At 42.0% G+C, this 16,782-nt stretch overlaps 1 protein-coding gene across 2 annotated transcripts in view; it reads left to right on the top strand.

The window, feature by feature from the left end:
- Positions 1-1,991: 1,991 nt before the first annotated feature.
- gucy1a2 (guanylate cyclase 1, soluble, alpha 2) overlaps positions 1,992-16,782 on the top strand; it is a 31,583-nt gene continuing 16,792 nt past the window's right edge. The window contains exons 1-4 of one of the 2 annotated variants that reach the window (XM_049467093.1): positions 1,992-2,724; positions 9,849-9,910; positions 10,023-10,138; positions 13,865-14,685. In XM_049467093.1, the coding sequence (XP_049323050.1) occupies positions 2,524-2,724; positions 9,849-9,910; positions 10,023-10,138; positions 13,865-14,685 (1,200 nt within the window). In that variant the 5' untranslated portion in view covers positions 1,992-2,523. The remainder of the gene's footprint in view (positions 2,725-9,848; positions 9,911-10,022; positions 10,139-13,864; positions 14,686-16,782) is intronic. The other variant, XM_049467092.1, reaches the window with a different exon arrangement.

Here is a 16,782-nt window from a genome sequence, read left to right as displayed (position 1 = left end):
TCCAGTGAGCAACAGAGGCAAGGAAAAACTCAATCAGAGCTGGAGGAGGAACCAAGACTCACATGTACCTTGTATAGTAACACACACTATTAAGGCTAATATACTAATGCATCTAAAAATAGAATATCATTGAAAAATTACTTAATTTCATTAATTCAGTTCAAAATGTGAAACCTATATATTGTATAGATTTGACTTTACTTGATTTTGCCAATGAAAACCCAAAGTGTCTCAGAAAATTTTAATAATATATAAGACCAATTCGTACTTTTGGCATAGTGGGCAGCGTGCCAAGTCCTGCTGGAAAGTGAAATCTCTATAGAAGTTGTCAGCAGAGGGAAGCATGAAGTGCTGTAAGATTTTTCAGGAAAACAGTGCACTGACTTTGGACTTGATATAACACAGTGGAGCAACACCAGCAGATGACCTGTCTCTCTAAACCATCACTAATTGTGGAAACTTCCCACTAGACCTCAAGCAGTTTGGACTGTGTGTCTCTCCACTCTTCCTCCAGACTCTGGTCCCTTGATTTCCAAACAAAATGCTGCATTTACTGATGGTTGATGATTGGTTTGGGTGATGAGTCAGGGTGATTGTAAAGGTCAGAGTAAACAGGTGGTGGAGTATCATTAATTAGCATGTGCACACACAGACATCATGATGTATGGATTTATTGACTGTGCTGTTCCTTAAGCCGCACACACACAGCCAAGTATTATGAAGGTGATTGATTCATGATATCAGCATCCTTTGTAAGATACAATTCTGCCTGACACACACACATACATGCACACGCTCACTCATACCACACCTACGAATGCACAAAGGTGGTGTCATGGCTCACTGGCCAGTTTATTGGAAATACCTACCTTGTCTCTAGCTGTGCATGTAAAGCAATAAGAGAAAGGTTTCTGAAAAAGTAGCCAGTGAGTGTTTATCTGCACAGACAGAGTAGTCTGTTCATATGGTTGTGTGTGTGTGTGTGTGTGTGTGTGTACAGTGAGGCTGGGAGAAAGTGGGTCAGCATCAGGAGCAGAGAGATGCAAGGGGAGGAGGGGAGGTGATGAAGAAAAAAATGACCTAAAGGCAACACACACACACACACACCCTACACACTGCTAACATGACCTGACTATCAACTCTGACTATCCCCATGTTTTTCCTCTATTTTCAGCATATACAGTCTCGGTGCAGGGTTTTTGTCAAATGCTGTCAAAGCATTAATAATAGCCTATATATAGCCTTCCTCTTTTATTACAGAGAAGTGCATCCCTGCCCTTTGTCATACAACAGTTTAGCTCCACCCATTCAGCCTACAGCTGTTTAGCCCCACCTATTTAGTCTACAGCAGTTTAGCTCCACCCATTCAGCCTACAGCAATTTTGCTCCACCCATTCAGCCTGCAGCAGTTTAGCCCCACCCATTCAGCCTACTGCAGTTTAGCTCCACCCATTCAGCCTACAACAGTTTAGCCCCACCCATTCAGCCTGCAGCAGTTTAGCTCCACCCATTCAGCCTGCAGCAGTTTAGCCCCACCCATTCAGCCTACAGCAGTTTAGCTCCACCCATTCAGCCTACAGCAATTTCGCTCCACCCATTCAGCCTATAGCAGTTTAGCTCCACCCATTCAGCCTACAGCAATTTCGCTCCACCCATTCAGCCTACAGCAGTTTAGCTCCACCCATTCAGCCTACAGCAGTTTAGCTCCACTTATTCAGCCTACAGCAGTTTAGCTCCACCCATTCAACCTACAGCAGTTTAGCTCCACCCATTCAACCTACAGCAGTTTAGCTCCACCCATTCAACCTACAGCAGTTTAGCTCCACCCATTCAGCTTACTGCAGTTTAGCTCCACTCATTCAGCCTACAGCAGTTTAGCTCCACCCATTCATCCTACAGCAGTTTAGCTTCATCCATTCAGCCTGAGAAACGTCTCACACTGACTGACCTTCTTTCTCTCACTTTGACTTTCAGTCTCTCTCTCAGTCTTTACACGAACTTTATCTCTATATCTATATCTATTCCTCCCTTTCTTTCAGTCTTTCTCTATTCCTCTTAAGGTCTCCCTCTGTATCTCTCTCTATTTCGTTCTCTCTTTTTCTCAGTCTCAGTCTCTCTCTGAGTCTCCCTCTGTATATCTCTCTCTCCTTTTCTTTCTTTCTCTTTGTTTGTCTCTCTCTCAGACTCAGTCTCTTTATTTTCTGTCTGTCTCCCTCTGTATCTATAGCTCTCTCCATTTCTCTCTCTCCATTTCTCTCTCTCTCTCTCTCTCTCTTTCTTTAGGAGTGGGAGGGGTCAGTATCTCGCGCTGCTGCTGATGCTGCTGTAGGGAACCTCGCGCCGCTTTTCTCTCTCTCTCTGATCCTCGTGCGTGCGTGTGGATGAAAGCCCGCGCGCGCGTCCGTGATGCGGGACCGGCCAGTGCGCGAGCCACGACATAACACAACGACGGACCGCGCGCGCAAGACCCCGGAGCCGCCGCGTGCGTTGCGTTGCGTGAGATGAGCGCGTGACCCCCGCAGCATGTCCACGCGGAAGGTCTCGTCCGAGTCGTTTAGCTCCGCGAGCTCGGAGTGCGTGGAGAGCCCTGAGCGCGCGGACTGGCCGGACTGCCCGCTCGCGCTCTGGAACGGACGCAGCCCTGTGCGCGCGGCGCCCCGGCGCAGGAGGCGCGTGAACCTGGACTCACTGGGGGAGAGTCTGAGGAGACTGACATCACCCACGGTAACGCACGAGCGAGTCTGTCAGTGTGCGTGTGTGTGCTTGTGTGGAAATGTGTGTTTGTGTGTGGAAATGTGTGCGTGTCATTGTGTTTGTGTGTGGAAATGTGTGTATGTGTCAGTGTGTTTGTGTGTGGAAATGTGTGTGTCTTTGTCTGTGTGTGGAATGTGTGTGTGTGTGTGTGTATGTGAAAATGTGCGCATGTGTGTCAGTGTGTTCGAACCTTTGTGTGCGTGCTAGAGTCTGGGCGTGTGTGTTTAAACCTATGTCTGTGTGTGTCTGTGAGTGTGTGTGTATGGCATCTCCGTGCTCCCTGTGTAGTGTACACTACATGTCATACAAGTCCACAGTCTGCAGCTTTCAAGTGTGCAGATGAAGTCGGGTTGTGTCCCAATCCTCCTGTCTCGCCTCCTCTACACTCCGCTGTCTTAGAGGAAGACTGGATTCAGCTCTGCAGTGGAGCACTCTGTCTGACATTCGAAGTGTGAATGTTTATGTTGTAGAATGAGTGTGTTCATGAGAGACAAACAGTACAGGAGATAAGTGTGTGTGTGTTTGTGAGTTTTATGCACTGTGTATATATGCTAGGTATGTGTGTGTGTGGGGGGGGTGTAGAGTAGTGTGACAAGTGTAGAAGGGTTTAGAGTAGTGTACGAAGTGTAGGGGACTGTAGAGCATTGTGAGGAGTTTAGAGTAGTGTAAGGAGTGTAGGGGAGTGTAGAGTATTGTAATGAGTGTAGACAAGTGTAGAGTAGTATAAGGAGTGTAGGGGAGAAGTGTAGAAGAGTTTAGAGTAATGTAAGGAATGTAGGGGAATATAGAGTATTGTGAGGAGTGTAGAGTAGTGTGCAAAGTGTAAAAGAGTTTAAAGTAATGTAAGGATAGGGGAGTACTGTGAGGAGTGTAGAGTAGTGTGAGAAGTGTAGAAGAGTTTATAGTAATGTAAGGAATATAGGAGAGTTTAGAGTAGTTCAGATGAGTGAAGAAGAGTGTAGAGTAGGGTGAGGAGTGCACAGTAGGGGGAAGAGTGTAAAGGAGTGCACATTAATGTGAGGTGTGGAAAAAGTTTAAAGCAGTGTACAGAAGTGTAGATTAGTGTGAGGAGTGTAGAGGGGAGTGTACAGTAGAGTAGATGAGTGTTGATTAGTGTTGAGGAGTGTAAGGAGTTTTCAATAGTGTAAATGAGTGTCATTTAGTGTGGAGGAGTGTGAGGAGTTTTCAATAGTGTAAATTAGTGTGAAGGAGTGTGAGGACTTTTCAGTAGTTTAAATAAGTGGTGATTAGTGTTGAGGACTGTGAGGAGTATTCGGTAGTGTAGAATTACCGGTAGTGTTGATTTGTGTCGAGGAGTGTAGAAAGTGTAGCTGAGAATAAAGAGTATTAGTGAAAAGAGTACAGAAGAGTGAATTCTGAAAAGCAGATGAGTGTACAGTAGTGTGGGTAGTTTAAACGATTGTAAAAACTAGATGAGTATATAGATAAATATGAAATGTAGTGTTAGAAATGTAGAGAAGAGTGAATTCTGAAAAGCAGTTGTGTGTGCAGTAGTGTAGAGGAGTTTATAGAAATATCACTAGTGAGGATTGTGAGCACTATATATATGACTAGTGAGGATTGTGAAGAGTGCAGTGTAGTGAGAAGTGTATAGTAGTGTGAAGAGTGCAGTGTAGTGAGAAGTGTATAGTAGTGTGAGGAGTGTAGTGTAGTCAAAAGTGTATAGTAGTGCGAGGAGTGCAGTATAGTGAGAAGTGTATAGTAGTGTGAGGAGTGTAGTGTAGTCAGAAGTGTATAGTAGTGTGAGGAGTGAAATGTAGTGAGAAGTGTATAGTAGTGTGAGGAGTGTAGTGTAGTCAGAAGTGTATAGTAGTGCGAGGAGTGCAGTATAGTGAGAAGTGTATAGTAGTGTGAGGAGTGTAGTGTAGTCAGAAGTGTATAGTAGTGTGAGGAGTGAAATGTAGTGAGAAGTGTATAGTAGTGTGAGGAGTGCAGTATAGTGAGAAGTGTATAGTAGTGTGAGGAGTGAAATGTAGTGAGAAGTGTATACTAGTGTGAGGAGTGCAGTATAGTGAGAAGTGTATAGGAGTGTGAGTGAAGTGTAGGGAAGATGAGTACTGTTACCCCTGGCCAATTAAACAAATCGTGTACATAACCGTAGAGATGAGCGTATTAGAGTGGAATTGAAGCAGCTTTATAAGGCTAAATGTGTTATATGAGGGTTCCATAGTAAAGGTGATGGATACTCTTATAATTGTTCTATGAGGGTTCTTTAGTTAAGGTGGTGGTTCTGAACTTTTAATAGTGTTCTTTAGTGTATGAGTGTGTTATGTTAGTGTATTTGCTGCAGACTGGTGTGGTGGTCTGTGGAGGAATATGGGCTGATTTATACATCACCTGCATGCATTGCTGTGTGTTTGTGTGTGTGTGTGTGTGTGTGTGTGTGTGTGTGTGTGTGTGAGAGAGAGAGAATGTGTATGTGTATGTGTGAGTGTGTGTGTGTGTGTGTGTGTCTGTGTGTGAATGTGGATGTGGATCTCTCTCTCTTCTGACCTCTACCATCTCACTAGATGCTCTCTAACCAACCATGAAACACACTGCAGCCTGGCCCGCCGGCCACACACACACACACACACACACACACAGTTTTATATAATTTTTATGAGTCAGCGCCTCTGTCTGTGTCCGTCTGTCTGTTTGTGAGCTTATCTCTGCTTATCCTTCAAAACACACTGCCTGCATGTTAAATCTGCACCATGTGTTCCTGTGTATGTGTGCCTGTGCCTGTGCCTGTGTGTGTGTGTGCCTGTGTGTGTGTGAGTGAGAAAGAGAGGAAGACTAAGAATGTTTCTGCATTAAATCAGAGTTTGACCTTTCCATGCACTCAGTGTTTATGTGTGTTCTGGTTTTTGAGCGTGTGTACGTGCATATGTCAGTGTGTGTGTGCATGAGTGCAAAGAGACATGTAGAACTGCTCCTACATGCTGTAAAAGTCAAGTCCTCCCATTTTCTGTACTAATCTGACTCATTTGATTCATTGAGCGTTTCCAACAAATCAGCGCTGGAATTTCCAAAAGCATCTTAGCACACAATAATTCTTCAAGGGGCGAGCAAGCATCACACTGAACACTCTCTCTACCAGTTACGATGATGGCAACACCAACATACTTCTACAGAAAAATTGTTTTGCTTAAATCTTAGAGAAAAGGCATTAGACAAAAATGAGACACAAGATACTTCTGAGGTTACAGGAGTTAAAACACAAGAGAGTTTGATTTTAAATGCATTTAAGAAACGGGAAGATGTATTTGTGGCAGACCAAACCCAGGTGTCAAACCCTTAACATGGTCATCAATGGTCCAGTGCTCTAATTACTGAGCCACTGCTTTCCAGAAGCTAGCGTAGTTATTCAGAAATTAACAACTAAAGTGTTGTAACCCTAATTTAACACATTCAATTTAATCAACACAAACAACTGTCTAATCAGTTTTTACATTTTATTCTTTAATATTTTATTTCTTGAGCAGATATAATTTTGCTAAGAAAAAAAACATATTGCAGAAATAGGACCTAAAATGTTAATACTTCACATACTAAAACATAAATGAATAACTCAATTTTTTTTTATTTATTAAAAAAGAAACATTTACAAAGTAGCAATTAAGAATGCAGTATCTTGTATGCAAAAAAGTCTTTGGATGAGAAATAGTTGAGTTCACAGTTAAGTTCAATTCTGTCTTCAGTAAATTATTAACTAGTAAATTATTATTGTCTTATTATTGTGGCAAATCTGCGCACAGTGTGAGACTTTAGATCTATACTTTTTAATTAATCCTTGGTGTGTTTTGGGCGTAACGTGAAATAAACCAATCAGTGTGACTTAACAGTGCTCACCGTATCTAACAGTATCTTAACAGTGCAACGCTTTAGTGCTTCTCAGTAGAGGATACTGCATGGCTAAGATAGGATTGGACGGCTGACTGTTGACTGTTCCCAGGGATTTAATCAGTCAGTGGAGCACCTGTATTTCCCTCTGCCAAGATAGAAACTCACCAGAAATTGACCTCACTTCCAGACCACCACACCCATCAGCATAGTTATATTCCTACGCTATTTTAACGGCGCAGGCACAAGGCTTGAAAATAGACTGTTGGTGGGGTGTAAGATAGCAACAAGCATTGTGACGCCCCTTGCACAGGGTATATGATAGGGTGCAAAGTCTCCTTTGTGTTTCCATCTGTTCTCATTGTTGTCACGATAACAATAATTTGTGGATGATATATGCCTTCCCAGAAATTATTGTGATAAACTATATTATTTTCATTTTAAGACCTTTTATATCACACTGCCTTAATGATTAATATAATATCACTGTTATATATTTGAACAGATTATTTTAAAACAATTCTTCAACACACTCAATTTGGGCTCTTGGCACCAAAGCAGATTGACTGTAATCAACTGATAATTTGTACAGAGAATTTGGAAAATTTGGTTGTGTTCCCCTTTAAGACACACACAGCCTATTCTGTAGATGTGTTTCACACAGATATTAGTATTGATTGATTGTGAGTGTATCTGTTACTGCGGTTCACATACACACACACACACAGAGGCTCAGGGGAGTAATTGGATGCCACTGTGTGTGTTAATACGATTTAAACTGAATTGATGTTTCTCCCTTCAGAGAATACACCACAGGCTTTCTCTTAACACACACACACACACGGTCAACCCTACTCACAAAGGCATTGAACAAATGTGTGTGTGACAGGTAGAGGTAGATAGATGGCTGGGAATGAACCGAATGTAACAACAGTCAAGGCTCTTCTCATGGGAACCGTGTATGTGTACACTCCCTGTAGACAGTGCCACAAACATACCACATTCATATATTTTAAAAATGTCAATTTCCAAAGCCTTTGTCTGTAGTAAAGCAGTGCTGGAACAGATGGTGTTACTGCACTCTACTGCAGCATTTACACACTTACACACAGCACATTCACACTTTTATCATAATAACTAGAAAAACGCACAGAAACAGAGAACTCTGTAACTATTAAAAGTAGAAGTCTTTTCTTTAGAGAAATTACAGATTAAGCCAGAGAGCGGTGAGTACTGTTTCCTACACCTTCAAAAGACTCTTGGAAACTTGAGAAAACTGGTACAGAAAGATGTCTGGCTGACCCACATGGAAACAGTGTATTTAGTCTCAGTTTCAGCAGTGAAGAAGAGATGAATTAGAGGTCTGACAGGTGAAGGGCAGTAATGAAGTCATTGACAAGATGAGAAAATAAAATAAAGCTTGTCTGGATCACACAACACGGCTAAGTGTTCTGAAAGTTTTGACCAATAGATGTAGGTAAGAGTGTTTAATTGAGTTTACAGTGAATGAACAAAGCAAGTAGTGGTTTTGTGGGGTCTCGATCATTAAAGAATAGATTAATAAGGTAAGCAGAGAAACAGATTGCAGACACAGATGAAGGGTGTCCTGTTTCTTTAAATTTCCCCAAAGAGGGTGCTCAAAAGCACCTCCTCCTGGGAGAATTGAGACAGGGCTGAAGCGTGTCCCAATTATGCTATAAACTTTCTGATGGCCCAAACACTCACACCCCTTTTACCTGCCCGATAACAACTTAAAAAAAGTATTTTAAGAAGGGGATTAAGGGTTAGGGTGAGAATTGGGACAGGGCCAAAGTGTGCTCCAGTTATGCTATAAACGTTCCGATACCTTGAACGCTTACACCCCTTTCACCCACAACAACTTTATAAGATGAAAATTGGGACAGGGCCCTAGTGTATACTCCCAATACACACACACACATCCAGCAGCACACACATTCACTATTTAGACATAACCACTGTATATCCAAAAGTATCCAGATGCACCTAATTCACTACACCACACATTCCTGTCTGTGTGTCCAGCAGCTGCAAGACAGTAAAGCTGGATTTGTTGTGATTAGATGTTTAAAGCTATGCTGAAGTGAGAAGGACTGTGATTGGTGTATTGTTGCATGATTAACACAGCAGATTTGACAAAGCTTAGTGTTTTTAGCATTCATCACCTCATATACCATCACTGACCTAAATCCAAAAACCTTCTGTCTAAACTGACCCAAACCATACAGTATTCTGCTGCAAACTGGACAGTATTTTGTTTAAAACTGACCCAAATCTGCCAACATTTGCTCCTAAACTGACCCAACCCCAACAACCTTGTGTCATGAACCAACCCAAACCCAACAACACTAATTCCTAAACTGACCCAAACCCGACAAGCTTCCGTTCTAAACCCAATCCAAACCTAGTAACATTGTGTACTTAGCCAACCCAAACTCTACAACATTCTGTGCTAACCAACCTAAACCCAACACCATTCTGTCATAAATCCAACCCAAAACCAACAACATTCTATTCTTAATCAAGCCAACACCATTTTGTCTTCATCTTACTCAAACCTAGCAACCTTCGGTCCTAAACTAACCCAAACCCGACACCATTCTGTTCTAAGTCTATCCAAATCTGACAGTATTTTGTCCTAAACTGCCCTAAACCCAACAACATTCCGTCCTAAACTCACCTAAACCCAACAACATATTCCCCTAACCTGAACCCCACACCATTCTGTTCTGGAGTCACCAAAACCCAACAACCTTCTATCCTAAATTGACCCACGACCAACATTTTGTATAAAACGGACTCAAACCCAACAACCTTCTATCTTAAACTGACCCAAACCCAACAACTTTCTGTCCTACATCAAACCAAACCTGACACTAAATGCCCTTGAACCAAACAACCTTCTGTCATAAACCAACCCAGTAACCCAAACCCAACAACCTTCTATCTTAATTCTGTCCCTGACACTATTCTGTCCTAAACTTCCCTAAACCCAACAACCTTTTGTCATAAACCAACCCAAATTCAACAACATTAAACTGACCCAAACCCAACCACTCTCTGTCTACATCAACCTAAACCTGACACTTTTCTGTCCTAAACTGGCTCAAATCCAACAACATTCTGTCATAAACCAACTCAACCCAACACCATTATATCCTAAACCAACCCAAACCCAACAACATTCTATCTTAAACTAACCCCTAGCTTTGTGTGTTTTTTTTTTTCAGACACAGACTATTCAGCAGGCCCTGCAGAGAACTGTGGAATTCTATAGACAAAGAAATGCCAGGTAACACACACAGTCCTTACTGCTGTGTTATTAAAGTGTTCAATTGATTAATTTCCAGCTGTTTTCTTCTGAAATCTTAAATGTTGTTTTTTGTGTGTTTGTGTGTGTGTAGTAGTGCAGACGGTTCTGGAGAAAAGTGTGTGTTTGAGAAGTGTCCGTTTGTAAACTCACAATCCGAAGACCAAACTGACATCTCAGGAATACTCCAGTACACAGCGGCAATAGTGGGTATGTACACATATACACACACACACACACACAAAATACCGAAACACACAAATATTGATTTATATGAATGCTAGTATATTTTTAGCTTAGTTATGTTGGTGTTCTGTGGTATTAGTGTTTTAGTGGTTATGGTTTTAGTGTTCGTTATTATTCTGTTATCTTGCATTATAATCGTAACAATCTGTAATATTGTGTAGTATTATGTGGTATTAAATCGTCTGAAAAATAATTACTCCAGTAGAGAATAGTTAACCAACATTTCTACCTGAGTAACGTAACAAAGTATTTGTACTTCATTACTCCACACCTCTGTTACCTTTAGCATTCTGTGGTATTCTGTTTTTGTTCCGTGTTGCAGTTAGCTTCTGTGCTTCTCTGTATTATTTCAGCTTTATTGTAGCATTTTCTTTTACTGGAGTGATTTGTTGTAACAATGCAGAAATCTGGAGCTCTTCATTAGAATTTTACAGCATTCCAGAGCATTTTGTCAGCGCTGAGCAGCATTCTGTCAGTGTTCTTTTAGCTTTCTGTATGAAACGCTGTTAACTCGTCCTCCTCTCCTCTCTGTTGCTAAGAAACCAGCACAGCTTTGCTAATGATGACGATCAGCTCGTGAACCGAGCGGCTTTGCCGGTCTGATCTGCTGTCTGAAGCCGCTGTGTTTCTAGCTTAAACCAGAGAGTGCTCAGGCATTTAAAGTGCTGTGTGTGTGTGTTTGTGATAAACTGCCATATCTACTATGTCAGGGTTTTATATTCTGTATATGATGCTGCTTTCACAATGTTCTCCCTGTAGATGTAAAGAACACTGTGTGTGTGTGTGTGTGTGTATATATGTATAATCACATGTGATTAATTTAGAATCAGTAACTTTGACCCCAACTTCCCTCGTAATCTACCCCGCCCCTGCCCAATGAGGTGTTGGGTTCCCTACTCTGCGTGAGCGTTTTGGGGAGGAGTTTTTCGGCCTGTGCCTGGAAGAGAATGAAAGGGTTCTGCGTTCTCTGGGCGGAAACCTACAGGATTTCTTTAATGGATTTGACGCTCTGTTGGAACATGCTCAGACCTCGTACGGACGCCGGGCGTCCTGGGAGTCGCCCTCTTTCCTGTGCAAAGACGCTCGTGGGACAGAGATGAGGATAATAAGGAGGAGGAGAAAGAGGAAGGCAAAAGAACTCTCATCCTGCACTGCTTCAACCCCGACCCCACGGTGGGCGTGGCCATGCCGGGCCTGATCCGGGCGGCTGCTCACCGGATTTACCAGTCGGAGGTTCAGGTGGAGGAGACCGACCCTAATTGGCTCTATGCGGCCAATGAGAATGGAGAGCTGTCCGCAGACTCCACCACTAATATAAATATAATTGCATTTTTAATTTCTTACATTCAAACTTTTATTTACATTTAAATATCCACTATAAAAACTTCAATCTAAAGAAAAACAGGTGCGGTTAATCGCAGTTAATCACAGAATATTGTTGTGATTAATCAGATTCAATTTTTTATCAATTAACACCACTAATACATATATATACTGTTATTAATATATATTCACCCTAATGAAAGACCCTAATGTAGCTCCTCCTATAGATAAATTAAGAAACTGTAGTCTGGGGAGGGAGTTGAGGGTTATTGGTCACTGTGTGTCCTGTAAACGCAGAAGCCAAGGGTCAGAGGGCACACTCATTTCCATTTCAGTAAATCCAGTCCAGGAGAGAAATGCTAATTCCTCTTATTCTAATTCACTAATGTTACTAATCAGATTTTTAGATAATTAATTTAATAAATTATGTTTTCACTGCATTGTAATGGATTGCATTTGAAAGGTTTAAATCCTTTGGTGTGTGTGTGTGTGTGTCAGGATGATTACTGGGGCATGCTGATGCAATCAAAGTGTTTCATGACTTTCCAGAATTACAGTCTCAGAGTGGGTCTGTGTGTATTCATAAAGAAACTTTTTTTTTTTTAAAGCATCTTTTTGGATTAAATGTTGTGCTTTATCATCTGACAGATTTTCTTATGGGAATATTGAGCTTCAGTAATAATTCTCGAACAACTCTGCCTTTATTATACTGACTGGTAGAGCTCCTGTTACTGTACAAACTAACATGTCAACATTATTTGTACATTGTGCTGATATATTGTCCTATCACTGTATATATATGCAGACTTGTACTAACTCACTTTTTATTCCCTGATATTGTACTGACTGTACTTTCCGTACGCTGACATTGTAATCACAATGTACTGATTCTCTTTTCATGCCATGACAATGTACTACCTATACATATTTTTATTGTATTGAAATGGTACTCTCTACTCATGTCTTGACATTGAACTGACATTGTACTCTCTACTCATTCCCTGATATTGTACTGACTCTTTCATGCATTAACAGTGTTCTAACATTATACTGAGTCTCTACTATTGCCACAAAAATGTACTGACATTATACTGAGTCACTGCTAATGCCACAACTGTGTACTAACATTATACTGAGTCTCTGCTAATGCCACGACTGTGTACTGACATTATACTGAGTCTCTACTAATGCTACAACTGTGTACTGACATTACACTAAGTCTCTGCTAAAGCTATGACTGTGTACTGAAATTATACTGAGTCTCTGCTAATGCCACAACTGTGTACTGACATTATACTGAGTCTCTGCTAATGCCACGACTGTGTACTGACATTATACTGAGTCTCTGCTAATGCCGCGACTGTGTACTGACATTATACTGAGTCTCTACTAATGCTATGACTGTGTACTGACATTATACTAAGTCATTGCTAATGCCACGACTGTGAACTGACATTATACTGAGTCTCTGCTAATGCTATGACTGTGTACTGACATTATACTGAGTCTCTGCTAATGCCGCGACTGTGTACTGACATTATACTGAGTCTCTACTAATGCTATGACTGTGTACTGACATTATACTAAGTCATTGCTAATGCCACGACTGTGAACTGACATTATACTGAGTCTCTGCTAATGCTACGACTGTGTACTGACATTATACTGAGTCTCTGCTAATGCCAAGACTGTGTACTGAAATTATACTGAGCCAATGCACTGACATTGTACAGACATTACTCTGACTCTCTACACATGTTCTGACATTGAGCTGACCTTCTATTTATGCATAGACATTGTACAGTCTTTCTGCTCAAATCTTATAATTGTACTGACATTGTATTGACTCTCTGCATATGCCCTGATATTGTACTGTCTGTCTATTAATGCCCTGACATTGTACTGATTTTCTATTCATCTTGTAACATTGTACATACTCTCAACTCATATCATGACATTGTGCTTATATTGTAGTTTCTATTCATACCCTGACATTGTACTGAATCTCTTTTTCTACCCTGAAATTCTACTGACTCTCTATATATACTCTGATATTGTACTGACTCTCTATACTTTGATATTGTACTGACTCTCTTTTTAAACCCTGACATTTTACTGACACTCTGTTCATACCCTGACATTCTACTGACTTTCTGTCTATACTCTGATATTGTACTGACTGTTTTTTATACACTTACATTTTAGTGACATTTTACTGACTCTCTATGTATACCTTAAATTTTACTGACAATGTACTGACTCTTTAATCATGCCCTGACCATGTACTACCACTTTATGGTAGTGTTTTTTAAAGAACCCTTTTGGTGCAGAGTGTTCTAACAATGTACCAACGTTTTGTGCCTGCAGGTGTTGGGTTCCCTACTCTGCGTGAGCGTTTTGGGGAGGAGTTTTTCGGCCTGTGCCTGGAAGAGAATGAAAGGGTTCTGCGTTCTCTGGGCGGAAACCTACAGGATTTCTTTAATGGATTTGACGCGCTGTTGGAACATGCTCGGACCTCGTACGGACGCCGGGCGTCCTCGGAGTCGCCCTCTTTCCTGTGCAAAGAAGCTCGTGGGGACAGAGATGAGGATAATAAGGAGGAGGAGAAGGAGGAAGGCAAAAGAACTCTCATCCTGCACTGCTTCAACCCCGACCCCACGGTGGGCGTGGCCATGCCGGGCCTGATCCGGGCGGCTGCTCACCGGATTTACCAGTCAGAGGTTCAGGTGGAGGAGACCGACCCTAATTGGCTCTATGCGGCCAATGAGGATGGAGAGCTGTCCGCAGACTCCACCCCCTCTTCATCTCCGTCCCCGCCCACTTCCTCGCCACCGGCCTGCCTGTCTTTCCTCATAAGAGAGGTCAGGACATCCTCGTCATGCTCCTCTTCCTCACGGCAGCTGTCACGCTCACCTTCGGACTTACGGATCGGCCTCAGCACGTTCTGCCGGGCGTGTCCGTTCCACCTGGTCATCGGCCCCAGCATGGAGGTGCTGCAGGTGGGGGAAGGGCTGAGGCAGGTTGGGGAGGGTCTTAGGAAGCCACACCGGACACTGAGTTTTAGTGACAGCTTCCAGTTGGTTTCTCCCAGGATTCCATGCTCTTTCCAGAACATTCTGCTGCGTCTGGCCACGCCGTTCACCATCCGCACACGGCCTGACGCGTCCACGCTGGACAGCAAGGAGAAGGTGAGTTTACCTATACGTATAGCGGCTCTGCTCTCGATCAGAAGTGCATTTACCATCACTTCCTCTTCTTTCTCTGTCTGGGTTCCCTTGAGTCTCAGAGCAGAACTGTTTTTGGAAAAGTTATTAGAGTGCATTGTACAGCTTAGATCAGTCCCAAAAAAGTCCTGCCCGACCCGGCCCGATTCTGTCCACGCTCTGCCCAAGCCCGAACCGACCTGACCTATAAAATGTCATTATGAGCCCAAGGCAGATTTAAACCCGACATATTTTTAGTAAGTATAGCCTTAAAATTGAGCCTTTTAAAATCATTTTAATGCATTTTATGGACTCGTTAAACAGAAATAGACTAAGAACAAAAGCATAACATTTACAATGACTTTTCTCTACTCTAATATAATTAACAAGGTTTAAGAATATAAAACACACAAACATGTTAATATTTAGGATATAGCCTACATTTAAAAACACACAAAAAAAACAGCAATAAGGCTATGCGCTGAAAGTCAAGTGTGTAATGCAGACAAGTAAGGGAGCACACGTGTGCTTAGTGCGCACTGTGCAGACCAGAGCTGTGTAACTTTCTAACTTGTGCAACTTTTTCTTAAAAACACAGTTAGGTTTGTTTCTTTGTTTTATTGTAATTATTATTCAATAGCTTTATATAAAATAAAAATTACATAAAAAGGCACATAAGACCCGACCTGACCAAAGGAAAAAGTGGGAAATCTTGGGTGGTCCTGACCTGAGTTCGGGTCCGGCATCAGGTCGGGCTCAGGCAGAGAATCTAAACCAGGGGTCTCAAACTCATTTTTGCCGAGGGCCACATTGGCATATTGGCTGTCCTCTGAGGGCCAGATGTAACTTATAAATATAAGAAAATGTAACCAGATGTAATACAAAATGAATGTAATTACTCCTTAATGTTAAATAACTCTCAATATACTATTTATTCAATCAAATATTACAGTTGCATGGAAAAATGGTTGCTTGTTGCTCTATTAACATAAATCCTTTTAATTTATAAGTTATATTAACTTTGATCAAAACGTTTGATACTGAAATAAGGCTTAATAAATATAAAATCAAAAATTGTGAGCTGTGACAGATTTAGCATTTCCTCAGATTTAGCAGTTCCTCATCCAACCACTAGTCGGAGCTGCAGCTGCAGCACCACAAGCCCGCAGTCTTTGCTTAGTCAGAGCTGCAGCCCAGCCACGGGCTACAGGGCTCAGCTGAGCCAGTCTGGAGCGTTTTTAAAAATTTGTAAGTTCTTCTGTGTATGAAATAAAATAACCCCACTAACCGGATAATACAGCTCTCTACAGTTCATCTTTCAGCCCAAGCAGCTAACAGCAGCAGTTTAGAGCAGCGTCACGGAGGCACTGCTGGGATTACATTATAAACAGGTCAGTAAGCGCGCTGCTAACCTCAGGATGTTTATAACTACGGAGTTTAGTGGACACACCACGGCTGCAAGGTTAGACTGTTGAAGGCTACTGAAGACTACTAAAGCAGGCAACGCAGCGTAAGCAAAAAAAAACAAAAACCACACACACACACACCAAAATACAAGTTAAGATAAAATATGAAAACGAACATAATAAAGCATAAATAATTAAATTGAATTGCGGGCCAGATGTATGTTTATTTTGTTAACCCGTGAGGGGCCGTATGAAACCGCGTCGCGGGCCGCATGTGGCCCGCGGGCCGCTACTTTGAGACCCCTGATCTAAACTCTTGTGTATTGCAGTGAAGGATGCAGTGAAGGATGCAGCCAGTGCTGAGGAGGAGACAGATCGAGGGAGTGGCTTAATGAGGTTAGGTCTATATTTAGGTTCAGGATTAGCAAGACGTTGTTTCTGAACGCTCTTAGAACCTCAGGATGATGTAGCGTGCTTAATAAGTGGAGAAATCGACTAGTCGTGCTGACCGCTGATGCCAGCACAGATGATCGTCGCCGACAAATAGAACAAATCCACAGGATTAGTTTGTTAATCTGAGCAGATTATTGTGAAATGCTTGGAGAGAGATGGATCTTATGCTCCGATATGTTTCTGCCCATAGAGGAGTTCAGCACACACACAATACCACACACCC

This window comes from Astyanax mexicanus, chromosome 18, assembly GCF_023375975.1.
Source record: "Astyanax mexicanus isolate ESR-SI-001 chromosome 18, AstMex3_surface, whole genome shotgun sequence".
NCBI lineage: Eukaryota > Metazoa > Chordata > Actinopteri > Characiformes > Acestrorhamphidae > Astyanax > Astyanax mexicanus.
This window is presented reverse-complemented; position numbering and strand designations above follow the sequence as displayed.